Source organism: Gavia stellata, chromosome 9, assembly GCF_030936135.1.
Source record: "Gavia stellata isolate bGavSte3 chromosome 9, bGavSte3.hap2, whole genome shotgun sequence".
Taxonomy (NCBI): domain Eukaryota; kingdom Metazoa; phylum Chordata; class Aves; order Gaviiformes; family Gaviidae; genus Gavia; species Gavia stellata.
The window spans coordinates 5,146,467-5,174,058 of record NC_082602.1 but is presented as its reverse complement, the minus strand read 5'-3'; the positions used below and the strand labels follow the sequence as shown (position 1 = coordinate 5,174,058).

General features: G+C 37.7%; 1 protein-coding gene across 1 annotated transcript; it reads right to left on the bottom strand.

Annotated features, from left to right (window-relative positions):
• Positions 1–157: 157 nt before the first annotated feature.
• RUFY2 (RUN and FYVE domain containing 2) lies at positions 158–23,255 on the bottom strand. The gene is made up of 17 exons (XM_009811570.2): positions 23,071–23,255; positions 22,455–22,572; positions 20,846–20,947; positions 19,383–19,506; positions 17,110–17,171; positions 16,431–16,496; positions 14,545–14,614; positions 13,215–13,316; positions 12,322–12,438; positions 11,549–11,716; positions 9,979–10,076; positions 5,882–6,001; positions 3,947–4,076; positions 3,256–3,350; positions 2,146–2,194; positions 1,116–1,193; positions 158–312 (listed from the first exon to the last, which is right to left on the bottom strand). Exons 1-17 carry the CDS (start codon positions 23,198–23,200, stop codon positions 169–171), a joined length of 1,773 nt encoding a protein of 590 aa, XP_009809872.1. The 5' UTR covers positions 23,201–23,255; the 3' UTR covers positions 158–168.
• Between the last annotated feature and the right edge of the window lie 4,337 nt (positions 23,256–27,592).

Below are 27,592 nucleotides of genomic sequence, written 5' to 3'. Positions count from 1 at the left end.
CTCCTCCACGGTACCTTGAAAAAGCAACTCTAGACTGCTTACCTGAAATTCTGCAACGACCGCTGTACATTCTTTAGGGTTTTTTGTTTTGTGGGTTGTTTGTTTGTTTGTTTGTTTTCACAGGATTAGCTAAATACCAAAAGGTAATAAATATCTTGTAAAATAATCTTATGGCACATGAGAAGAGCACCTCTGTATAAGTATTGCGTGGCAGGAATCACAGACCCGAACAGGCTTTGGTGAAGAAGGCAGAGGCAGTTCATTGTCCGAACAGGCATTACAGAAGATCTCACCACAGTTTCTACAATGATGCTAAATAATGGGGAGAAGATTAAAAATTAAATTTTACAATGGAAATACACTTGGTAATTGGATACCAATAAACAACACACACAGAGCAAACCGAAAATGATTCCTTCCACTTCTTTGGTCTGAGCATGTAAACAGTTTTCAAAAGATAATTCATCTAAATCCCGATCTATGATGCAATCCTAGACCATAGATAGATAGACAGATAGATGGATGGTCTGTTTAGGACCGTATATATTTTTATTTTTTATATATATATGCTTTGCAGATTTCATTCAATCCCTGGACTAAGAACATACTCTGCTATACAAAAATATAATATAAGCAATGATATTCAAGACAGTGGATGATTCTGTCAGGCAGCTAACTAAGACTTAACATAAAAAAGTAAAATAAAAATTTCTGCACACATTAATAAAGCATGGAAATTAACATTACATTTTACTTTAAAATGACAATAAACTCCTAATTTCTTAGTCTAATGTATAAAAAATGCCATAAAAAGACTTCCACACGTGTCAAATTGTAACAGTGCCAGAGCTGACAAGTGTTTGAGATGATGGTGATTCCACAAAGTAGGTTGAATAATTTTTAATATGTTCCTTTGTGGCACTTGACCAAAAGGCAGTGTTTCTTTTGAAATTAGGTCCCAGATGCATTGTACATATCAAAGAACTAGAAAGACATCTCAAAAATAACTATGCATTTATCTGAGCACTGACATTTCATACTGCACCTCTAAGATAACGGATGTTTTTCTCATAATACATGTAAACAAGTTGGAAGCAATTTCATTAAAGTTTTACCTTCCTTTTGGAAAGAGAAAATTCCTTTTCACATAACTTGCAATGCGTAGCCTCTTTGTCCTTCAACCAAACCTGTCCCTGGAGAAAAAATTATCATAACTATATGTATCTGATGAAGTTAAACTTTGGGTTCCAGGGGACAAGAAAAATCAATAGCAGTACGTTTACTGCCTGAATTGCTTAATGCCCCGAGACCAGTGTAATGTCCCAAAGACACTCTAAAGCAGTACAAGACTGCTCCAAAACACTGCAAAACTTTATGAGACAAGACAGAGCAGGAATAGCTGCAGAGAGCATGCTCGGGGTAGTAAAGCTGGTCAATGGCTGAGCTGGGCAAAGCAGAAAGGTATCCAAGTTTCAGAGCTGAAGCCTATTTCCCTACCCATCACAGAGGAACAGTCCTCAAGATGCAAGGAAGCAAAAAAAACAGGACAGTGTCAAGAACTGTTAATTTCCTTCTGTCTAAACCAATTAATAAAAACAGGAATCTGCTCAACAAAACCATTTCAGACACCTTTACTTGGACTGAAATAACACACAAGGTGACATACCATGTGATCGAACATGTGCAGACAAAATCTCCGCTCTCAAGTGCTCCCTGCATATCTTTAAGAAAGTTCCAAAGCTCTTGACATTACAGATCATATTTTATCAAGCTTTGGTGCTACAAGTTTACTTAATTCCTAGGATCATCAAATATTTATTGATGACTCAGAAGTAGTAGATAACTTAAGCTCAGTTGGCTACATATTCTGTCCCAGATACACTTTGTAAAATACAGAAGGCTGTACCGTTGCAAGAAAAGTGTCAAAACGCATAGCCGTACATCAAACAAGAAAAACCAAAAGCAACTGAGTATCTTTTTCCTATGAGGTTACAGGGAGTCTGTCCTCCTCTCCCACTGGAGGAAGTCATACCATGAGGCTCTTTTGAACAGTTGCTGTTGGAGAGAAGTCTTCCCATGCTTACAAAATATTCCAAAGGGAACAGTCAAAAACAAACGTTTCTCCTTCCTCCAAATACTACTAACCTGCAATGCTTTGTTCGCTTCTTTTATATCTTCTATTTTCAGCTTTGATCTAAAGAATAAGATAATGCTATTTCAAACTTCTATATTGCCAGTTACGGTCTAAAAACTTTAAAAGTTGTAGATACTTAAGAATTATAAGCAAAGTACGCTGAACTTTTAGTTAGTATTTTATATTACAGCAGCATCCAGGAGATGCAATCAATATCATGCCCGGCTGTACTAAGCACTATACAAAGACAAGCTCTCTCCAAAGAGCTCAGAATCCTTTGAATGGCTGTAAATTTGCTTGGGGTTACATGTATAAGAGAAATTTGTACCAGCACAGCTCTGCGCAAATACCTAAAGCTAGCACACAGCATTGGTACAAAACCAGAATTTAAATTTCAAGACTTGTACAAGACCATGTTAAGTCATTACGAAGAAACCAGCCTCCCCACAGCCATCCCATGCCAACCCACTCAGAACTGACCGAGTCACAGTATGTATACTAAGTTATTCTACAGGGCGTGAAAGACCACATTAGTCACAGCAAAACTACTTAGAAGACAGAGATCATTAAATGAAACTTCAACAACGTGTAACAATAAGTACAGCTGTGCTCAGAGCTTATTGCTTGCTATAGTCTGAAGGGGTTTTGATAAAGTAATGCCTTACATCCTCTACAGACTTAGTGACAATGGCCTATGATTGTCATACAGAGAATCTTCATCTCTTCCAAGAAAGGAATCCATGAGCATGCATCCTCACAAGAAGATACGCACTGGCCTGCTGGAGCCAGAGCTGTTATCTTCTACCTGGGTTCTTCTTTGGGACTGCTGCAACATGCAAACTAGCCAACTGTTTTCAATGCAAAACAACTCCTAATGCCCCCATACCCTTTTAAACCAGGATTTTCTGTTCAGAGCACTGTAACTACCCATGAGTTCACAGCTAGCCCACCAGCCAAAAATAATAATAAGCAGACCTGACCTAACTAGACATATTTCTTTTTGATAACTGGCTAGGTAATATTGTCATTTACAGCCTAATTCACATGACTACCATCCTATTATTTTTCTTAATTCAAGTTTATATGACAAAAATAATCATCATCATGAATAACGAAATTACTCGCTCAGCTTGGATGCCAGTTCTTGGAGAGCAGCTTCTTGGTCTTGACATATCCTTTTCAGTTGCTTGTTCTTTTCCTGAAGTTTAAGGAACTCCTTAAAAGAAAAAAAAAAAGAAACAAAAACCCCAATTATTCTCAAAATTGTATTTGCCTACTGCCTAGAAAACTGCTACTACCCAAAGCTGATCTTACTGAGAAAGTCAAGTGAATGAATGATCCATCACACTCTCTATTAAGATGCCCAAATCCAACTCGAAGAGCAACAACTCAGGATTAAACTCACTTAAGACCCCAAGAGATGAAGCATTTTTGCTTCTGCAGTCCTCTCCAGGAAGAAAATAAAAACAACTGATTGCAGAGATCAACAACACTATACAGCCATGTATACCAAGTCAGGGAGAAGCTGAAGCACTTTCTGGCCTACGATGAGAAGACAGAGTCCTCAATACAACTGAGAAAAGGGAAAATGAAATTGTCATTTTCCTATTCAAAGCACTGAGTTCTGATCTGAGGACTAAATGGGAAGTTAAAAAAAAAATGTATTTTTTCTTCTTAATCTCTTTGTGAGAATACATTAATCTAAGCTTTCTTATCTACTTGCAGAAATTCTTAAAAATACTGTGTCTAAGTCTATAATTAACTTTGCAGTCAATTTCTAAATTACTAGTCAAATTTTACGGCCGAATTTACTTTTTTAAGGTTAATTATTTCTTGGGTCTCTATTCTCAGATGAGATACAGTTTCCTTTTCCTTCTGAAGATCATCCTCTAAGGTTTGCCGCCACTCTTTTTCTATCTTCAAATCTGTTTCCAGCTGAAGCCTAGAATATGCAAAACAAACAAACAAATCACTGTGCACAAGAGTATCATTTTTAAAAAAGAAAAATTAGTTTATTTCTGGGCTCAATATACTATTATAATAATAAACAAATTATCAACTTACACATTCTCTAAAACAGAAATAATGTATCAATATCATGATATTTTAGACATTGGTGTAATAAATAAAACAAAACACTGTCACTTAGAAAATGCTGTTAAAAAGAAGCGTATGTAAGGGACCAAGAATATGGCATAATTTTGAAGAGCTGACCTTTACAATAAATGAGCAAGAGAAGATTAACCACAAAATTCTAAAGTATTTTTAAAACATGCATAAGGCAAAGCCCCCTTAACCTTACATAGCTTGTTTCTAAAATAAACCAAACCAACCAACCAACCACACTGCCATTGGTGATGCAGACAATGATTGCATATATCTCTGGTGCTCATAAAAATTATTTAATATTGTACCCTTAGATGCGAGTCTTCTATTTTAGACTAAGGCTTATGGCATTTTGAACAGAATTGAAAATAAAGGCGGAAGGACTTTAAATTACTACTTTTACTGCGCTTCTACATAGCTGAGGTTCAACATAAAGAGGGATCTAAATTCTATTAGTTCAACTGGAGTCCAGTTAAAGGAATTCAGGCCACTCTGATGGAAGATCCACTCTAGCTGGAATTTCACTATCAGCTTCATGGAAAAGTTGGTGTTTAGAATGTTACAGAGAAAACAATGGATGGAAGCACACTGCTCAACCTTCTCGATCTAAATTGTGCCAACACAATAAAAGAGGAAAAAATCTGACGGTAGTCATGCAAGGATTTTTGATGGAAAACCTGTACCCACATTAATTTTCCTGTTTTAAAACCAAAACCATTTTTAAAGGAAAGACTTACATTTTGGGACACTACCTCAGCATCTGGCTGGAAAAGATCAGAAGTGAACATGACCTTGAGGTTTCAGTATTGCAGAATTCTAAGGCTGGGGTCTGAACTGTTCTTTTGTCAAAATCTGCAAAGATGACTGTGTGGTAGTAAAGTGAACATTTGTCATGACAGTTAAACAAGTTTATTAACATTCAGAGTTGTAAGAGAGGCAGGGTGGGCTAATAATTGGATTGGAAATCACTAATTTTTAAAGCCCCAATCCTTGTTGTGCCACAGATTTGCACTGTCTTAAATAATTTACTTGTTATCTTTCCAAATAGGGAAAACACCTGCCCTTATAGGGAGCTTTTTACACTACATATTTATTTAAATCAGTACTGAAGGATTTAAGAGGAGAAAGACTACAGGGTTGGCTTTATATTACTTTTTAATATTTATTATTCCAGTGGATTTTTATTTTTTATTTCCTGCACAGTGGTAAATTAAATCACTTCTACCTTATCCATAAGCCTGATCAATTAAACTATTCTTATGCCATTTCTGTTTAAGTTTATACTACTACATCCTTGTGGGTTTTGTTAAAAGTGTGTATTACTACTACTACACTACATGTTTTCCCCCATTTATGATAATTTCCTCATGAATTAAGCTGGCACTTTTAGGCAGAAAAATAATGCTGTTCTTCTCCCTCTTTTCACGCTGCACACCATTTTAGAGGCGCCCAAAGGTAGCTTGACTTTCTTGGAATGGCATATTTTCTTCCACCTTGCCAGTATCTAACATGAAGATCTTTAGTATTTACATTCTGTTCAAAACCATTTATCAACAACCAGCCTGTATTAAGACACAGGTCGTATTGCAATGTCAAATGTTTACTGCTGTATATTTTTCCAAACAGGAAAGATATACTTACAGCTGTTTCTCCTTCTGGGAGAATTCTTTCTGCAGACTTTCAGATTTATTCACATATTCCTGTTTAAGTTTCTCATCCTCGGCCTCAGCCTCCATTTGAGCCTTCTCTGCTTGCTGCAATCTGGTGTAATTCAAATCAACTTTGGGTAAAACTGAAGCTAGAACTAGGGTGTAGAGGGTGAAGAAGACAAATAAAAGAAAAATGGGGAAATAGAAACATTTCTAAATAAAAACAAAGTTTGGGGGAAACTCACAAACTCAAACGAGAAATCCATACAATGCCTAGAGAACTAGCTCCTGTTTTTCCACACAGTAAGAGAGTAATCACTGTAAGTAATAGCTGTTTTATTTTATGCTCATGAATAACAGATGCCAAAGCATGATGATACATATTTTAGAATTGAAGCATATACCTTAATGCTGGTTGTTTTTTTTCCTTTAACATATGTTCATGTGTTATTTTTGGAAGCTTTTTTTTTTTTTTTTAAATAAATCCTGTAGAAGTACTTGGCTTGCACTAATCACCCATTGAGACAGGGCAGAGCATGTGTTGTGCAAAAGCAGCTCAAAACAATTCAGGCATAAGGCTGAATACAGAGCACTGCAAACAGACAGCAAAAAACCTTAACTAGCCTAATACAACAAGACACACCCTGACGGGTCCCACTATATTTACAGAACTACCTTAACTACATCATATTATGAAATTAATTTAAATAATCTGTATTAAAAATAATGCATTCTTACACTGATTAAAATAGCTCCATACTATAGACAAAATAAATTAAACCAATTAATCAAGAAGTGAGGGATTTTTTTTTTAATTTAATCTTTCCTTTCTGAATTCCAGAGGTTTGTTTCTGCTTCAGCTAGCACTCCCCTTGGAATCTATTAGCTCACTGTGGTTCCTCTCTGCTTGGTCACCTCTTCAGTCCAAAAAAAGATGGATGTAATACAACAAAAGTAAACGTACTAAAATGGAATTTGTGCTGTATCATGGCTACACCTGTCTTGATGAAAAGGCAGGAGAGCAAAAGAGCCTGTAAAATGCCACTGTATGTCCCCACCTGCTGCACCTTGTTTAGCAAAACTGTTTCAAGTGCCTGTCAGGTAAGTGGTGGGAGAAATCTGTAGTACTCTCTGTGCTTGATTTCTCACTTCCCAGCAGCTAGCTGAATGCAGAGTAACTCACAACTCCCAACGTCAGCTAAAAAGAAATTAAGTCAGCAATATGTCTACATTTGTGCTTCTACTGATGAAGTTGCACCAGCAGGAGTTTCCAAAAGCTGCCAGTAAACATGTGAAAAAAGACTGGAATTAAACTACCTTATAAAGTGTGTACTATCTCATTCAACTATACCAGTTGTTTTAAGAATGTTCCCAGTCACGTTTGCAATGATAATGCACAGAGGGCCCAAACATGTATGGAAAGGAGAATACTGGGAAAAAGCAGGGTCAATTCACCAGGTAAAAGAAGCTGAATGAAGCTACACAAGACAGTAGCACCAAAAGCAAGTTAAAACCCTCCCTAAATCACAAATTAAACTGCAGTGTAGTTTCCACAACCAAGGTAAAAAGGGAGCTTGCTACCCAAGAAACACACTAGCCAACCTAGGCTACAGCACCACCCTCTAGACTAGCACCAAGGCTAACTGCACTGCTGTAATTCAGACAAATGCCGAGCTGGACCCAGCAGGAATTGCAATTCAGATGATACTGAGGCAGATACTTGTTTGCATAGATGACCGTGAGATGGTTAACGTTCCCATTTCTGCTATGGTCTACTTCTTATTTTAATTCAGTGTTTCTGGTTTGGGTTTTCTTTGAGGATAGGAGGTTTTTCTTTTTTAGTAGCCAACCCATGTTAAAGGCTCTTTCTGATTCCAAACCAAGGAATAGGGTAATATATAATCATGGAGCAGAAACCCCTCCTGTATTACTGCATCTTGCCCCCACTTTTGCAAACACATCCCCTTCTACTGAAAGACCCCAAGATTCTTTTCCCAGTCAACTTCCTCTCCACACTTCAGAGCAAACAACGGGAAGCCCATCAGGGGCAGTCAGCAGCTAAAACTCTCCTATTTCTGCAGCGCGGGCAAGCAGCAACTCAGAGCAGAAATACGAGTTGTAAAGACTGCCTAATGATGGGTGGGGGTAGGAAAAAGGGATTGCACAGAACCAGAGGTTATGATTACAGTGTCGACAAAGCCACAGACAGGCAAGATCTTAGCTGACAAACAAGTTAGGCAAGTTCAGGATCTGGGCCCTGAATGTAAATCCTATTTATTACTAAAACTTCCACTGTAGCTATAATGGGGCAAGCTGTTCTAGGCAGGAGTCACAGCTACAAAGTTTGCTAGAGCGCGCTGCCCTCCCTGTCTGGAGCCCCATTCAAGTCCCGGCTCCAAACACATTTTATCTCTGTGAAAATATTTTACCCCACGTCACCTTAGCAAAATGGAATTGTGCTTTAGCTGTTTTATCCCCAAACCCTGTAATTCTTCCACTGTACATACTGAACATATAAGTTGACACCACCCTCTTTTTTTAAATATATTGTTCTGATATAGGACTCAACCCCCCCTTCCCCCAAACTCCTGTCATGCTAAGAAAACAGTGCTAGTCACAACCGAAAAACCCAACAGAGAGCATGCTTTTGGGATAAATATAGCCTAAAAGTGAAAGAAATAAGCAGGGGACAAGGGAAATACTAGTCAGAAGGGCTACTTTTTAAATCTATTAGTACCATAAAGAATAGGAAAAATCACTAGATTAGAAACAAATGTCATAAAATGTACAGCCAAAGTAAAGATAGCTAACCTTTTAAAATAAACTTTGTCTGACAATTAAAAAGTTATTAAATACCATTAGAAAACTAGCTTACATTTGCTTAATAATAGTGCAATAATTCAAATTTTTTTTTTTTTTTTTAAGAGGGGTAAAGTGAGATCGGAGATGATGTTCTTTCGGAAAACAAAATAGAACCCAGCTACGACCAGTTACAGTGCAGGATTTCTAATACCACTTTATATTTAAAACTGTAGTTTTAAAATTCTTAAGGTGTATTTTATCAGTAATTATTTAAACACAACAGATCTGGAGGAGCTTTCAGAATGATATATCTTTGACAAGTTTATACTGGTGCTGAGCTTCATTGCTGGCACATTTGACGAATGACATTGCAATAGTCCTAGTTTGAGTTAACAGATCTTTGTCACTTCATGAATGCAGTGGACAAAAACCAAAGACAGATGAAGGTAGCAAAATAGTAAAAACAAAAATTGGGATAAAGGATAAAAAGAAAAAGAAAAAAGAGGAAAAAAGGATGTCAATAAAAGAATATTCATGTCACTATTTTTTTAATACACAACCATGTTTTTCATAATCAGCTTTAAATGAAAAAAAAAGACATGTCAAACACCAACATGACAGGGCTTATGGATATGTTATATTTTACAGTTAAAAAGATCGATGTTGCATATAGGCCACTAAATTAAAACGTATGAATCACATTTTAATATTATGTAATACATGCATTCTAACCATAATGTAAATTCAGGTACTGGAATTTTAGTCTTTACTTTTCAACTTTTCAGTATAAAAACTCATTCCGTCATTGAAAATAATGGTACTTCCAAAGCAATGGACAACAATTTTAAGAGCTTCAGCAAATACCGCAGTGATCCATGAAGGCATTAAATGTTTATATTAAGCGCATGCTTAAGTATAATAAAGATTAATGCTTTGGTTTCTACTGCATTTCATTCAGGTGGGGGGAAAAAAAAAAAGAGGTAATAATGAATCAGAATTTTGAAACAGCTGAAAGAACAACTTTTGATATCAGCACAAAAACCTAGGACCGGAAAAGATGGTGGAGGGAGAAAAATGAAAGATTAATTTTTTATTAAAATAAGTGTATTTGTTAAAAAGAAAAAAAAAACAAAAACAAACAAACAGTAAAGCACTAGTTAAAGTTTCAGAAAGGTTCTTTTTCAATTTTCTAGTTGAAAGTTACATTTCAGTGGCAACTCTGTAGGAATGCGATAAAATGTAAGGGGATGGAGAAATGAAGGAAGAAAAACAAAGATGGGCCTGTACCTTTGTTCTAGTTGTTTCATAGTTGCATTAATTTGATTGGTTTTATCCTCTAATCGACCAATTATTTCATTCTTTTCTTTCATAGCATCTTCAGAAACCTGTGTTACAAAAAAGGTTAAAACTGAAGCAGGTATACATTACACTGTTACCTCACGGGTTTTTTTTCTTCAGTATCTGAAGGGAAAATTATTAAAATGGCTTCAGGTTTTGATTCTTTTTAAACATTCCCATCTAAAAAATGTAGTTGACAGTACTCAAAATTTTATGCCTAGCAAATTTGTAGTTTTCTAGTTTGCAAGTGTAGATGCTATAAATATATATTTTTCATTTTGGTTTCCTTTCATAGTTAATCATTTTGCAAGTCAACTTAAATTCACTGATCATCTTTTTAAGTAGCCTATCAGAACCTTTCCAATAAACAACTAAGATGCTTAGTGCTGGAAATCCCTAAGGTTCTCCAACTCTTATCAAACTACCATATACGCCTAAAAATCTTTTAAGAATTTTACTAACACATTTCACAATTTTGATTGCTTCCAGAGCTGTTACAAGATACAGCTTGAAGATCTAAATAAAAGGTAGAGCATTATCCTTGCTATACAGATCAACACTACCAACGGGTCCCTGAACAGCAGAGATTGGGCACGACTAAGCTGTTTTACTCTGCCCAGGAAGTGGGTCTGAATGTCATGAAGTGAAATCAGTGTTACCCACAGTCCCCACAAGTACAGCTTTGAAAGAAGAACAAAACCCTACAGATCCTAACATACTGAAGAACATTCTCTTCTTATTTTTCTTTCCAGCCCTATTTATATTTCTCTTCCTCTGGTCCAGTTTCCTCACAGTTGCAGGTGGAAAAGTAGCATCCTTTGTCCATCATCTCAATTATCTCTCTGCAGCATCCTAATTTTTTTCCCCTCATTCTGCCAATGATTTGACTGGTTTATTATACTGTTATTGATAAATTTGATTTATGGAATAAACTATGTTCTGCATAAATAATTCACTGCTAAACTTCCCTGATGTTTGGTCATTTGTTAAGTGCATGTTGGGTCTCTGAGATCCATATTCTCCCAAACAAGCATTGCATTGTTACAGATCTTAATTTGTTAACAGATTAAAACAAAAAAAAACCCTGTAATTTGTTTTTTCCATTTAACACAACCTTGTTTTCCAAATGCCTTTCCTTACTTTGAAAGTTCAGATCTCCTCTTTAACTCCTCATTATGTACCTACATTCTCCTGGGTTTTTATACAACACAGGCCAAAAAGTGTCATTATCACTAGATATACTATTACTCTCCCTGTTTGACACAGCATGTTAGCAGGCCATGATCTTGTTCTCATGCTCTTTTCTTCTATAAACCCACTAACATTAAGTGACTGCCTTAAGAACTGCTTTGTGTGAAATTATGCTTGCATCAGTAATGTTCCAAAATGACAAGCTGACCTAAAAAGTGGAAAGAAACCAAAAATTAAGGCAACAGCAGTATTTAACTAAACAAAATGGTAATGCATCTCTCTCACTCCACAGTCATTTCATCAGTTTAACAGCAGACTGTTCCTTTACCTGCAGCTTCTGGTACATTTCCATGTTAATTGCTTTAACTTCATCAAGCTGCTGTCGAAGGCCTATAAGGGTATCCTGCTTCTCATGGATGTCCTTCTCCAGCAACTTCATGGCAAGTTCTATCTCATGTTTCATACTAACTTGAACCACTAGCTCATTCTCCATATCCTATAAAACACAAACACAATACAACACAGAATCTTTAAATAATTATGCAACCTTCCATCTCTCTTTTGAAAAGACAAAAGCTAACTCTAACAGAGCTGCAGCACCACCGACTTCACCACTTCAGAAATTCTGCCCCTCTTTAGCTTTGCAAATTATCCACTAAATAAACAGTACACTCTCATGTACTTAGTGACTGATGCTTTTTCTTTTTAAACTTTGGGAGAAGACAACTCACGTTATAAGAAATTACCCTGCTAGTGTTGCATAGAGTTGCCTAAGTATTAATTACAAAAATAGAACTAAATTATTTCTATTTTCACAAGAAAGATTTAGCATACATGCAGAGCATACAGTATTGCTAACTTACCTAAAAATTTCTCAGAGAAAATGTATATGCTTTAGCAACAGTTACAGAAATATTGATGCATTGACTGCTCTGTTAAAAAATGCTTTTTATTACAGGCAGTTAGAGAAAAGGCGATTAAAGTCGACTGAAGTCAGCATCTAAGCTCAGCAAAAGCAAAACTAGAAATATTTATACACTGACTCTTCTCAAGCATAATCTTTTCTAGAAGTTGTGTGTAATTCTAGAAAAGAATACTTACTTGTCGAAGTTGTGATTCTTCTCGAAGCTGTCTACGTGCTTCATTGTACATTTCATCTAAACCCTGCCTGGAGTGTTTGTATGTCTGAAGTTCTGCTTCAACATCCACTTTAGTTGCCTACAAAGATATAGAGAAACTATCTTTTTTCATCACAACTTTAGCAGTTAATAGCATAAATTTAATGCTTGTGGGGGGGAAAAAAAAGCTTAAAAATACATTCACCAAGTGCAGTACAAACAGGGAAAGAGTTGTTTCTCCTATGTGGTCATCAGTTTTATAATGTGAATTGAGTAAATCTAGCAAAATAAACATCTGTACTGCAGTACAGTCCTCCCTTCAGTAAGTCACTCTAATACACAACTGTCTCAGCACTGAGCCATAAAAACACCTGCTTAACCTGTGCTTTTACCAATTATTCTGTAAAACACATACAGGAAGTTACATAAGGAGCTACAAATCACAGCTTAAAAAAAGTTCAGTAATTGTATACACGATTACTCCAAATGACAATTCATATAATGAGACAGGTCAGAATAGACAGTTTGCCAAGTAAAACACGCACTATTTTGACAAGATTTTCAGATAATATTGCCTTAAATGCTCTAAGATGTAGCTTACAGTTTAAAGAAAAAAGGAAGAAGGGAAGAAAGATAGAAAGAATACAAGGAAAATTGCTACAAAATTTGCATATGGTTATAAAACAACCTAGTGCCCTATAATTTCGATATATTTATGCCATTATAAAGCTTCCCAGATCTAATAGGTCCTTTCCCTAATAAAAGTTGTTTTAGATTTGGCCCAGATCCTGCTTGCTTCAAGTTGCAACGTAAGAACATTCAAATGACAATGAACCACACAATGTTACCATGTTAAATATAGTAAAACTAACATACCTCTAGATGATGCTGTGTTTTCATTAAAATAAGGGTATTTTCACTCCTTAATTGATGGTTTTCTTCCTGAAGTTTAATTATGTTGTTTTTGGCTATTGCTAACTGGGGGGGGGAAAAAAAAAGAAAGAAAAAGGAAAAGCAATGTGACCACTTTTGTGAGCGGAAATAAAGAAAAAAAACGTTCTGATGAATGAAAGACCAAGACATTCTCTGCCCTATTCTGGCAGCCTACCAAACAGAGGTTTAATTCTTTTTAAAGAAAACATAAAGCTCCTGCTTTTAGTAATGAGTCATTTCCATTACACAACAGCATGCCTATTCAAGATACTTCATTATTTCATGTCTGGTAAAGAATATGCTTTCTTTTCAGTGCTTCATTATGACGTAAAGACCCTCAATTCCTTTTCTTCATCCTAATTTTTTTCCTTCCATTTGGATTCAAATATATCCAGTTTTGTTCTTTATTGCACATCTTAATATATCATATGGAGCAATTTACAGAAGAAAACCTCTCCCAGATGAAAAGAAAACATATTTACAAAACAGAAAACATTATAGCTGGGCCCTACATCATATACCTTAATGTCAGAATTATAAGCCAGCTGATCAAAACAGGTGGACAACTGGGCTGAAGGCTTGTAAAGGAACCAGAATACTCCGAGAATTAACACTTTAAAAAAATGTTTTCCCTCTGTCTGGATACATTAATACCCAAGATTGAGCTGGATATCCCTTCAACAGCTGAATTTAGACATTTCAATTTTCCACTTCATCAACTATTTCTCAAGCAGCTCGGATTAAAAAAAAAGTGCTTTCTCTTATAATGCTAAATATATTGGAATCTAGTCAAGCGTCAAAGATAACCAAAAATATAGGATATAAATACAAAATCAGAGCTAGACAAGTCTAAAAACTGTATATAAGCTTATCGTAAATAAGCAAGAAACAACCCTTTGGCTAAAGCTGAGAACAGTAACAAAAACTGCTTGCTGAACTACTTTCTGTCTCTTTGCAGCAACTGGTGTCATCCATTATGGACTAGTCATCTGCACAAAATCAGACTGACAGCTAGCATTAAGAAAGGCTTCTCTTCTGGTTTGGTCCAAAATGGGAAATTGCGATGTTCTATAGAATTAATTTACTGATGCTGCATGCTACCTAGGCAAGCTAACTTCAAATCCCTGCAGCTACTGCACCTTTTCTTCAAGCCAAAATGAAGGTATCTGAATATATTATACAGAGCTTATGTAGATTAAAATAATTTAAGTATATTTATAAAAATAGCTTTTGAGAGTAAATAATGTTTTACATTACTAAAAAAAAATAATACCTCTTCGATCAGTTTAGTGTTCGATTTCTCTAGTGAATCAACTCTTGCATGTAGACTGCTAACTGTGCTACTGAAAGAGAAAAATTAAAAAAAATATTAAAAATTACATCAAAACTCAATCAACCAAGCTCAAAAGCTTCAGTGTAAGGTACAATGATTAATGGTTAAGTGCTAAAAGGTCTGGTCCCATTATTTGAGGTTTTCCTCAATATATGAAAATTAGTCTCATTTGTTGAATGTTTATATACTTCTTTCCAACTCCCAATGTCATCCCTGTTACAAACTCCTGGCTGGATGTGACTTTACATTTCTCCCTTTACTTTATCTTCACAACTATATCGTATCCAAATGTTTAACAAGTTCCCTTAAAAGAGCGTTTGCAATCTTCTTGTTTTGTCATCCCCCCCCCTCCCCCATATAATGAAAACCATTCTCCAGGTTCTCTTCCTCCAAAATCCATTTCTTTTAGAAAAATGGTTTGCTTCTCTGCATTTTTTGAGATTTAACCTCAGGTTACTGCTTTCTTGATGCTTCCTGACTTCATTTGTAAGTCTCATCAGAATTTTATTCCCTTTTATTACTCTGCAGTTTTTTATCTTATCGAACTACATCCAGGCCTTCTCCATTACCTGATTGCCCATTTCTGCTGTAAGCACATTTTTTTAGGCTGCACTTTACACACAGAAAAAAACGCTATTCTGCAACACCGTGTACTTTTCCACGTATTTATATTGTGGTATCCTCAGAAGTTACCAGTTCATTAAGAATGGCAAGGCAGAGGAGATTAATGCATTCTAGGATGTATGGAAACAAACAGCTGACCTGAAATGAAAGACGAGAGTTGTTGAAACACTGGTTTGCAAGTAAATCCATGCATAAACCAGTGTACAAGAACATACTCAATACACAGAGGCTCACCTGAATAACGATAGCTATCATCACACAAACACCACTATTTTTAATTGTGATAGTTCTTTTCTCCTCCTTAACTTACTTTGATTTTGCTCGTATTTGACACGCTCAGTTATTGTGTCCTGTTGAAGGTTTCTGCTCAGTGACTGACACAATTTCAAATCAGAGTATCTTTATCCTAACAGTAGCCATATATTAACTAATGATCAAGATTACTAGCATTAAAAATGAAAAAATTTTATTACGTTTCAAAAAGGGATCAAGAAGATCAGCTATACTACAGTTTCTACAGAAGAAGTTCTTTGTGGGTTTGTCAGGTTTGGGGTTTTTTTTTCCTAGCTCCTTGCACTGGTTAATTTTGTACAATACTCCTCAGAGAATTGCAAGCACTGTCCCTCTATTTGTACAATAACAAACACAGTGATGGAGTAGGTTTGTTCATCCAGCAAAAAAAGGGGAAAGCCTACTTTCCTGAAAACTGTTTTTACAGGAACCACAACCTACAATGTATAAGTAGTTTCCAGCAAGCAATGAACCTATTCAGTTTTGGTCCTAGGCATTAAAGCTACAAACTAAAATATTATGAAAAGCAAAGAAACAAAAACATGTGGATTCACCCAGAACACTCAGTAATACTTTTTGAAAACTGTTAAATAGAATGCAGTTAAAATCGAGATCAAGTTTTTCACTCCTGTAAAGTTATGAATCATGAGGACCTTGATCAGTTTTGGCCTGCTGTTTTTCATTTCTTTGAAGAATAGAAGTTCTGACTGTCAAAAGCATGAAAACTGAGACTTCCTGAGTCTCTCCAGAAGACTGCATCCCTTCCAACTTCACTACATCCTCAGTCTAAACATAAAGAATTTGCACCCCTTTCTCTGAAGCTCTCTCTCACAAAGCTGTGGTACAAAAGGAATTAGAGGCGTTTTACCTGTAAGCCTGGACTGACATGCATACTTCAAAGTAAGACTTACTTCAGCTGTCTGTTTAGTTCTTCAACATAATTCTTTTGGTCCAAAATTGCAGCAATCTGTACATTTCTAAAGCAAGCACATAATAAAAGTAGCTTTTACAAAATGATGTAGTGAACTATGTACTGAATATATATACATATATCTATCATACGCAAATGTCCATCTTAATTGTGTTTTTTAAAAAGAAAGGAAGCAACTTCATCTCACAATCATAAAGTCAGTAACTTACACGTTGTGACATCAGTGAGAGACAAAAAACCTCAATGTTTTAACTGCAAACAATTTCTCTAGGTGAAACATAAGAACATATACAGTCTCAAAAAAGAAAAAGAAGGATGTTTATTTACTCTGTTTATTACTCTGGTTCTTTGAAATACTGACTAAATCTCAAGCTGAGGGCTTAAAGGTTAGCAGGTTCTTTTTCACTGCCACCTTCCAATCCCCAATACCGTCCATCAGGTAAAGGAAGTAGGTGACGTTGCTGAGGCCTGCTTCAGAGTGCAAACATTCGTCCAGCTAACTAGTAATACAGAACAATGTAGCATACAATTTTTCTCAACTCTGCGAGACCAGAAAACTTCATCTTTAGGGAATCTGACTTATTTCTACAAAGAACAGGGCACCAGTCAAGAAAGCATTTGTTTACATGCAAAATCTGATGTATTTGGTGAGGACATACCTTTCCTTACCTCCAATGTCATCATCACTCTTTAAATACATAGAGAAATCGATCACCCCAACCTAGGGGAAAGCAAATGTACACAGTTTCAAATCATACAAGTAATTGCTGTTGATATTCACGGCTTTGTATCTACATAATTACTAAAACCTCAGTTACATCAGCATTTTTAAGATTGGTCCAGTTTCAGCCAGAAGCTCAAAAAACTGAACCGTAACATTTTAAACAAGATTCTTTTTGTTTTTCTAAAGTGTAGTCTCAAGTATTTGTTTACAATTATGTTACCCTTGAACAAAATTAATGTGCCACGTACCAAATCCCAAAAAAAGATGACTTCGTACCTCTGACTCAGCTTAGCCAAGAACTTACAGGAAGACTTTCATTTGGGGAATTATCAGATACTACTCAACCCTATCACTGATAAAGCAGACTTGTGGTAACTTGTCTGTAGCGTTTCACATAATCTCCTATCACAGCACATCTCCCAAACTGATGTTTCCCCCCTGTTTAGCTTTTCAATAATCCTTGCCAAATAATACTACCTCTCCACACTTGCTGATTCCCAGGTGTGCCAACTCAACTGCATTCATTTTTTTAAACCTTGCTAAATCTGAATCTAATTAATTTATTTTCTATTCAATTGTAATTTAATCATATATACTATAAATAACATTACCATGAGTTCTGCTTTCAACTCTATTCATGAACCTCTAACAAAAGTATTTAACCACGTTTGCTTTGCCAAAAACCTTCCTTTTTGGTCTCTAGTAGCCTCTTCACGAAAGTATTTCAATTTCTCTGCTCTACTGCTTCCTTCTTGAGTTCCCTTTAGCTTTTGAATATGAGTAACTTGCTAAGTCTAACATTTCCTTGGTTTGTACAATGCTCTCCTGTCAGTTTCCTATAATGGTCTTCCACTTGTTCTTTTCGTATCTTTTCTAAAAAGTGTCTCCTTCAAAAGCTTTTCTAAAAACATATTTTGCATATTAAAGCAAAATACTATCTCTGTAAAAAAGTAAAATGTTATCTCTATAAAAGTTACTTTGTTTTAGTTCTCCATGTGTGCATACACACATTTCACCATTGAATGGCATTCTTCTAACATACCAAAACTATGCTCCCGGATGCGACTTCCATCATCCTTCAGAAGTTCCTCTTTCTGCTCAATACAACTTGTTTCTTCCGGCTTCTCTGAGAAGGTGCCTTATTGATACTGCTCTTCACAAACAGAACTATTCTAAAATCTCATCTGGACAGCCACTACTACCTTCTCAAATCAAGTTTTATCTCCCCTCATACAGCAAAGCCACCAAGTGACCTAGATAAGAAATGTGTAGCTAGCAATAGATTTTGTGATTTATGATACACATATGTAATTCTCAATACTAAGAAAAGCACGTTGATAAGTTTTCTGTAATTACAGGCCTTTCAGTATAATGTCTTCTGGTACACAAGGTCAGTGCCTAAAACATTAGATAGTAACTGGAATGAACAATCAAAGACAAGTTAACCCTATGATTCAACAGCACATATAGCAAATTAGCTGTAACTTTTCTTTGCCATAGAAATTGCTTTTTTATCAAATATATGCTGAAATACAGTAATAATCCCTTAAACTATTATGTTTTTTCCACAAAGAAGCTGGGCAGAAACAATCAGGACTGAACACAGCCTACATTTATTTATAAATACTTGTGCCTCTGCCTTTAAAAAGAATCTGTCAAGATTTTCTTGGAAAAGATCAGAGTTCAAAGTCAAAGCACTTTGCAAATAGTTCTAAAGCACTTTGCAAATAGGAATAGTTCTAAGTCTTGTTTTGCCGATTGAAAGCAGTCACCCTCTTATAAGGTCTTTCATCACACCATGTGAAGCAAGTTTTCGTTTCAGGTCCTTGAAACATTCCTATTGTGTTCCAGAACAACAATAAATGAATCGAATGGGATAAACTGATCCTGGAACTATACTTCTCCCACAAAGGAAAAGGACGAGTTACGCAATTAAGACGGAAAGAACTCTGCATTGCTACTACTGCATCCATTTGATGACAAAGCATAAAACTTTACCCTTGCACTCTGACAATTATCACCATCTAAAGGTCTGAACCAACTGATACTGAAGTTAATGCAACAGCCTCCACTGATCCAGGAACTGGACCACACCCTAAACGGTCTCTAGTAAGATTTCTAACAAGTCACAACTCCATAGTAACAAAATTCACGGTACATAAAAATCTTATGGATTGCATGTATGCTACTTTACCTGTATTGACTTACTTGTGAATCTAGGTCTTCTCCCTTCACACACAGATTAGCATCTATCACATTTAACCCAACTAATAGCCCAACAATAACTGCTCCTTCTTCCTCCATCATTAGTGCATGATACTCATAAAATTCACTGTTAAAGAAGAAAATTGCATCTTATTGGTATATTCAGTATATTTACATGCAATAAATTAATAAGTGACATCTAAATCTGAATTGTTTCTTATTTTAGCCTTACTCTAATAAGTGACATCTAAATCTGAATTGTTTCTTATTTTAGCCTTACTCTAACATCCTTAAAGATGAACTGGGTCTGCCCATACTTTCACCTCATAAATATTTAAAAATTTAAAGTGCACGGTTTGTCTCAGAGGCTATTAAAAACAAAGACACTACCTTTGGCTCCAGAAATCTGAGCCACAAGCTGCTTGAGGGCTGGGAAATTTGGGGGGCAAGATTTATTTTGCCTTTTTTTTTTTTTTTAAAAAAAAAAGGCTCTTCCCTATACATTTGCTATTAGCCACTTTCGAACAGGATACTGCAACAGATGAGTGTTTGGCCACACTGAGTCAGACAATTCTTATGTTGTTAAGAAACACTAGAGAATGCAAAAGAAGAATGGTAACAAATTTACCTTGTGCGAAAAACGGTCTGGACTTTAATGCTTGAAAGAAGCCAAGTAAGCGATTAAATGGGTAAGACAAGAGAAACAGAAAGGGCTGAAAGGCTAAAAAGGTTTTTAAAAGAAAAACACTCCACTAAATGACAGAATACCAACATTTACTTCCTCCTCCAGCATTTTTTAAATAAAGCTTTGGAGTCTGAAACAAACTGTGCGTTCAATGGAAAAGCCCATAGCTGTTGAACACCAATGTCATCCTGACATACCAGCATTATCTAGGCATACAAGAAAAATCTTAAAGATATGTAGAGGTTATAGAACTGAAATTAAGATGACAAGGTTTTTTTCCCTTTGTGCATCAACTGCCCCATCAGAAAGGAGAACTTATACTAGCAGAGAGCAATGCCAGCTTTAGAACTGTGAAAGGAAAAGAAAGTTCAAGGCAATAGTCCTCCACACAATGGTAGCTCAGTGGGAAACCATGCATATGGTAGGGGAGAATTCATCTCCTCCCCAGAGGTTTCTAGTCCGTATTCTGCACAGCAGAGGAATGCAGTGGGAGCCCATCACCCTAATCTACGAAAGAACAGTCAGGTATATTGCAGAAGGCCCCCCTACATGATGAGGAGGAAATATCTCGCCACCCATCAGCTGGCCCTCAATCTTGATGAGGCAGCGGTGTTTAGTCCCTCTACCCTGAGGACTGGAAGAAATCAGCCCACAGGCCAGAAGCTACACCTTGCTACAGTAAGGATACATTAAAAAGTAGCAAATAGAAAATAATACAATTTTTTTCAGGAGACTAAACCCCTAAAAATAAATTATAAACAAAATCTACTTAATTGTTTACCTGAGAAGATCTCTCTGAATGATTAAGCAGCGAAGATAGTCAGCCATTTTCTTCTGCATTAGTGCTAACCGTAACCAGGCCCGGGCACGGCCCAGTGGTGTTCTGAAAAAAAAGGCATGAAGACAAACAGTCCCAAATCAACAATATATCAATTAATTCACTGTATTAAACAGCTTATCAGTCTATTGGTAGAGCAATTGGTATTTCTGAAAGGGTATTTTAAACTATTAGTTGAGCAATGCAGTCTGGGAAGCCATAATGTCTAGGCTTTGACTCTAAGCTTTGGGATAGTATCAGAAAAATTCCCATCAACTCTGCTGGGCTTGGGAGCAGACCCTGGAAAGAACAGGAATAGAGAAAGCACAAGAGCCTGACAGTAAAATTAACCGTTTTGCTTAGAGGGTGAAAACATGCAACTTTCTACACATTGCTGTATTTGAATGTGCTTTGCTCTCACACGGTACACAGCTAACAGCACAGAAAGAATTTTTAAGAGTGGTGCTGTTTTCTTGTAAGTACCTTCTTCTTAACCTCACAGTGCCTGTAAAGATAATCTTGAAAGTCCTGTTTCCAGCTGAAGTAAAACATCTGCAACAATTCAGACTCCTTTCTGCAGCCTGCTTATAAAGTCTTCAGCGAAAAGTGAGAAAAGTAAATAAATGTCCATTACAACTCATCACGCAAGCTTGCCTTCCTAATCCTATTCTCTGGGTCTATACAATACATACTGAATTCTAGCTTTAACTCATACTTGTTTACAAATTCAGTGGTATCTTAGAAAGACAATTTAAAAAGAGTAAAATGTATGTAACTGGCAAACATTAATATCCAACAAATTAAGCCTGGACCTTCAGATCCTCCTCTTCTACTGCTTGCACATTTAGAAGTGGTAAGCACATAAATGCAAAAAAAAAAAAAAAAAAAACCAAAAACCAAACCCGCATGCTATATCAGGATAGGAAGAGTGTAACACACTTGGCAAAGGGTATTATTTCATCCAGCCTGATACAAAAGTAAATAATAATTTACACACCTATGTGCTTTAGATAAGGTCTAAAGCTATAAATTATAACCCTTATGCTGCCATATACCTATTACAAGGTAACTAAACCCTTTTGGAATTTAATGTATGGCCAATTATAAAACTAAATACACAAGCAGAGTGCAGAGGAATGGGAGGAGATTGTAGTTCAGAGCATAAATTTACATTTGAGAAGGACCCTACACACAAGAATCTGAAAAGCTGCCTAACATCTTCCTCTTCAGTACATTACCTTTTGTTTTTATACAGCCTTTGCTGATACTCACATGTTTGCTGCAGTTCTAGACTGCAGACTCTTTGATACACAGCCTGTTCCTTTATCCACCGTTTTTATCCACCATTCAGAAAACTTTTCTCCCAGGAACATCAGAAAAGAACATTAAAATACTCTTTTTTTAGCTGTTTTGTGCAGCACATGAAAAGCTAGCAAGATTCACCTGTGCTCTCCCTCAATATCCCATGCTAGCTGTTCAAGGACTTGATTAATGCCAAATGAAATCATGAGACATCTGTAGATTCTCAATCAGGTCCTTTATTTTCTTGCTGTATTTTACCGAGACTACTTACTTAAGGCCAGGCAAATCTCTGACACTTGCTGCTATTTCCTCAGCTTCTGGATATAATTTCTCCACAAGTTCCAGAGGACCCCAGATGGTTTTATTGTAACTTAGAAAGGATTTTCTTACTAGGAAAAGAAAAATTAAGTAACTGAATTAATTTAAATTACTGGAGTAGCTTCTTTCGAAATAGCTAGTGTGATGAAAGGGTTAACTGCTGAGCCTAGACTTCCAGATAACAGATAACTGTGAGACTGGTCAGCTCACCAGTAGCCAAAGCCATCTTCCAAATTACTTTGCTGTGAACATAAAATTGCTGTGCTAGAACAAAATAGTATAAAAAGGATGACTAGCTAAAAATACAAGCTACATATATACATGCAGTTGTGGGAAACCCTGGACCACTTAAAACAAATGGTATACAAAAGAAAAAAGTTGGTAAATGTGGAAATATATGCTGTGAAGTATTAATAATGACACTACTAACTATAAAAGGTGATAATTTAAATATTTTCTTCACTTCTTAAAGCAACATAACACACTTTGATTTTATGTCATTGAATAAAGAAAGGAAGAAAAATGGCATTTTTGGGATGAGAAATATGCAGCTAGAGCAATTACCACACCTTTAAGGCCATGCTTCAGGCAGTGCTCCATGACAACAAAGAACTGCTGCAAAGGTGGGTAGTCAGAATCCAGGGTGCGGCCAAAGCTCAAAGCTGATTCAATGAGTCCTTTGATACTCAATTTAGCCATGTTCAGTAAATTTGCTCTTTCTACAGCTGTAGGGTCCTTTACAGCTAAGACAATAAAAAAAAAAGTTACGGTTCAAGTTTTAGAAGAGACGCAAAACAATAAAGTGCTTCATGGCCACCTTGTTCAAAGAAAAACTTACCGTAATCTAAATAAACTCAAACGAATAATTTACTGAGTGCTATAAACCACCATGTTACAGAAAAGCATCCACTCAAACAAACACCCTTACAGATTTTACACTGTTTTAATAGGTGAACAAAAAAATGAGGCCAGAAATGTCAGTTCTCAGGTACTGTGTTGTCTCAGTACATCTTGGAAGCAGTCAGTAACTGCAAATTAACACCAGCATCAATGCTGTATTATGCAATGAGTGCCCTTACCATGGTATCAAAGCAGCATTCCTATTAATGTAAGTATCTATCTGGTGTATTACAGTCTACCTACAGAAACAGACATCATACTTCTTATATATAATCACTTTCCACTGTAGCCTTTAGTTTCACAGTGACGTAAACACATGCTTGCCTTCTTAGGCTGTACATAGTCTCAGCTAGTAAACCTGAAGCAGTTTCAGGAAAGTATTACATATTACACACTGAAATTTCTGTTCGTCCTATAGCTATAAAATATTTTCTACACAGGAAAGTTTAAGAACTAAGGGGTTTGCTTTAACTTAAAAATGTTTTTGGTAAATTTCACAAAACGTATGCTACAAAAATACATTTAGGGATTGAATCTAGTCAGTAAAAAACCCATAGCTTTTTAAAAATCATCTTAATCTGACAGAATGGATAAGGTTCCTCTTCTTAGAGCTCCCGCTACTGAAACCAGAGTGTTCAGGAGATTCTTAGTTTATTTTCATTTGTAATGAAGCAATTCAAACATTCAGGCCACCCTCTATTTTGCGAAACTGAAACAGAGACAAAACAACCCTCTGTTTATTCACGATGATCAAAGTAACTTGGAAAGTAGCAAAAGAAGATGATTTACTGTTTTCTGCAATTAAATCTAACAAATGAGGTAAAACCCAAACAAATGAAGAACACAGATCATCTTTTTTAAGACATTGAGACACAGGTGTCAAAATATATATACAGACTTGTGTCTGAGAAAAAGTGTAAGCTCCTTCCTCTGCAGATTTGAGTACTGGTATATGACCTTATCTCTTTGCACATCAGAAAGCATACAGAACTGTATACATTAAAACCAAAAAAATACAAATCATTATATCATGTGGACACTTTCTCAGTTCCTCAAACTGCAATGAAATGACTTGTCTCATTTCTTGCATACCACAGCTTTAGATATTAGATAGTAGAAACTTAGAAAATTACTTTCTAATTTTCTGTATTCCTAATTGCCTGTCAAATACCAAATTAACCTACTACCATACAATATAACCTATCTCTATTTTCTAGAAAAACAAATGGCTGAGATAAGGTACCCGAGATAACCTTAAAAACTACATTTATAGTCTCTCAATTTACCAGTACTTTAACAGAAAGCACTACAAGATGTTAGAAGACACAGCAGACTATTAGTGACAGCGGTCTCACAAAAATTTACCCGGTTAGCAGTCACAGCTCACTAGTTTGTCTCTTGACTTGCTGCCCGCTCAGCCGCGGGGACTGAACCAACCCTACCAAGAGCAGCACCAGTACCTCTGTCTGGAACAGATGGAGGCTTGCAACAACAGGAGCGTTTCTGTTGGTAAAGCTCATGTCAGACTTCCTGCTTTTTTATTAGGTTTGCTATTGACAGTCCTAAATATAAGTGTTACCGTAGGAAAAGCCTTGTTCGAGTCAGACTTCAGGTGGATAGCTCTCCCTCACTACCTGTTCAGTCTGTTTCCCCAAAGGCATCTTACAAATTCCTGTTTCAGGTGACCTCATTTTGACTTTTGGAGCTGATCCTCCCCACAGAGATACTTCCACATCTACCGTCCTTTTAATTGTCATCCCTCTTGCTTGGTCTTGCTGAGGCAGAAATGCATTTTAGGTCTGTTTTAAAGTGTGGTCTGCCAGCATAAAGCTATTTTTCTTCACCTGCTTCTTAAAAAAAATCAAGATTTAAATTTCACATGGCATGTTTTCTAGTAACTGCTGCTCTGGGATTGCGTGAGGCAGACTGTACATACGCGGAACAAAATGAGCTATGAAGGGCTCTTCTCACCCCAAAGCAGCAGCCCCGAAGGGACTGTTTGCAGGTGGCACCGATGTCGCCGCCCTCACCAGAGTCTGATATTATTCGGAAGAGCAGCCAAACCCTTACTGCAAACAGTATTTGTGCAAAAAAACCCCCAAGCGTGCAGTCGCTAGGGCGACGGGCTGAACAAGGTCTCCCTGTGTCACCCCACAGCTAGCAGACAACAAGCATTTTCCCCCACTAAAGCGTCCTCACCGGCATAAACCCCTCAGCCTTCCCAAAGCACGGCCCCCCGGCACTCCACCCCGTTTCCAGGAGCGCCGGCCGCGCCTCCCCGCCACAGGGAGCGAGGGACACCCGCCAGCGCCCGGGCCCCCGCCCCGCCTGACAGACCGCGGGGCCGGAGGCCGCCCCCGACGCCGGGCCGGCACCGCCGCCACCCCCCGAGGCCGCGGGCCGCCCCCAGCCCCGCTCCCGCCGCAGCGGACATTTTCTGCCTGTGCGGGCGCCGCCGCAGCGCGGCTCGCAGCCGTTACCCGACTGAGGGGCGGCGCCGCCGCAGGCCCCTTTCTCCCCCTCCGCTGCCCCCGGCGCCCCCCGTCCAGCCCGGCCCCGCTCCGCTCCCCGGGCGCGCCGCAGCCGCCGCTCACCCATGGCTGGAGAGGAGGAGCCGCCGCCTCAGCCGCTCCCTGCGGGCCCTGCGGCTCCTCCCGTCCCGCCGCTGCGTGCGCCCGGCCCCCTCCGCCCGCGCCCGACGGCGCCCCCGGCGGCGGGAGGACCCGCCCCCAGCCCGGACGCGCCCGGCGGCTGCGGCCCTTCCAGGACGGGCGGCAGCAGCGCCGCGCTTTCCTTCCTCTCGCGAGAAGCGCCGCCGGGCGGGGCTGCCACTACCGCGCTGGCCGCGCAGCCCCAGCGCGGGGGGCGTCAGGCGGCCCGCCTCGGAGCGCGGTAGCCAAGGCGGGGGCCGTAGCGCCGCAAAGAGGGAGCCAAGGGCGTCAGGGCAGCCGTAACCCTTCTCCTGGCTTAGGCACGATCGGGCAGCAGGCTTCTCTGCCTCTATCCTGTGACTAAAAGCTTCAACCCCTAACATTTATTCCACGTAATAATTCTCTAAATTCTGAAATGCAACTCTCCCCAGAAAACCAAAAAAGGCTGCAGGCCCATTTTTGTCATAGAGAGAGAGGAGGGCAGTTTATGCTTACTGCACCCTAAGCACTACAAGTCACTGGGCTTAATAATTATTCTAAACCATGCTCTTTCCTGTCCCCGTCTTAGCAAAGGCTAAGCAGCAAGCTGCAGAACAAAAGGGTGTCCTTCACCTCACCCCATTTTAGAAACTACAGACAAAACAGCACAGAGAAAAAGGGGATCAGTGCCTGGACCTGCAAGGAAGGAGGAGAGAAGGACAAGGGCAGCACAGGGATGGGACACAGCCCACAGGGACAGGGCTGCTTCTTACAGCCATGATTCCCACCTCTTAAAAGAAAAAAAAAGGAACATATACACTTAAATATTGAACGGTGCTAGTAGTCAGGCTCTGATCCTCCTGGTCTGGCATAAAACAACTTTTTTTCTTTTTTAAAGAATGCCAGCAACACACAGTACACAAAGCAGTGCTCAATCGGTGTCTATGTTTTCCAGCAGTTATCCGTGACTGTTTCTGCATGAGAAGCTATTTTAAAGGCAGCAAACAGAAAAAGTGATTCTTTTTACTTTTACAAGATATTCCTTTGATATATATATTCATTAGAATACAAGAGTGTTTTAGAGAATTATAACTGAATGTTGTTTGATTCTACCAGAGCAAAACATCATTTAATCTGTAGCTCTCTGCTCAACCTAATTTTTACCATGCTACAAGAAGAAAGGACGCATTTTAGAAATAGATAAGAAAACACAGGATTGTTCTTGCGCTGGTTTCTCATGCAGCTTTGGGGAGGGACGGCAATACCTCTAATTTATTTATTAACTTTTTAGTAGCATGGAGATCATTTTCTGAATAAGCATAATTTGATGCAAGAAAATAGATACGCTAATTCTTAAAGACTTTTGTACACATGGATCCTAAACAGAAAGAAAACCTTTTCTATACAAGGATATGTTATTCTGAAATCACTACTGTAATAAGAGTATATTTTACCCTAATTTTTTTTGATCTTTTGAAAGACCCAGAGCACATACACAGTTGATGAAGCAGCATGTATTTTCACCCGAAAAAGAGGATATCCTGTCAACTATTCAAATTGG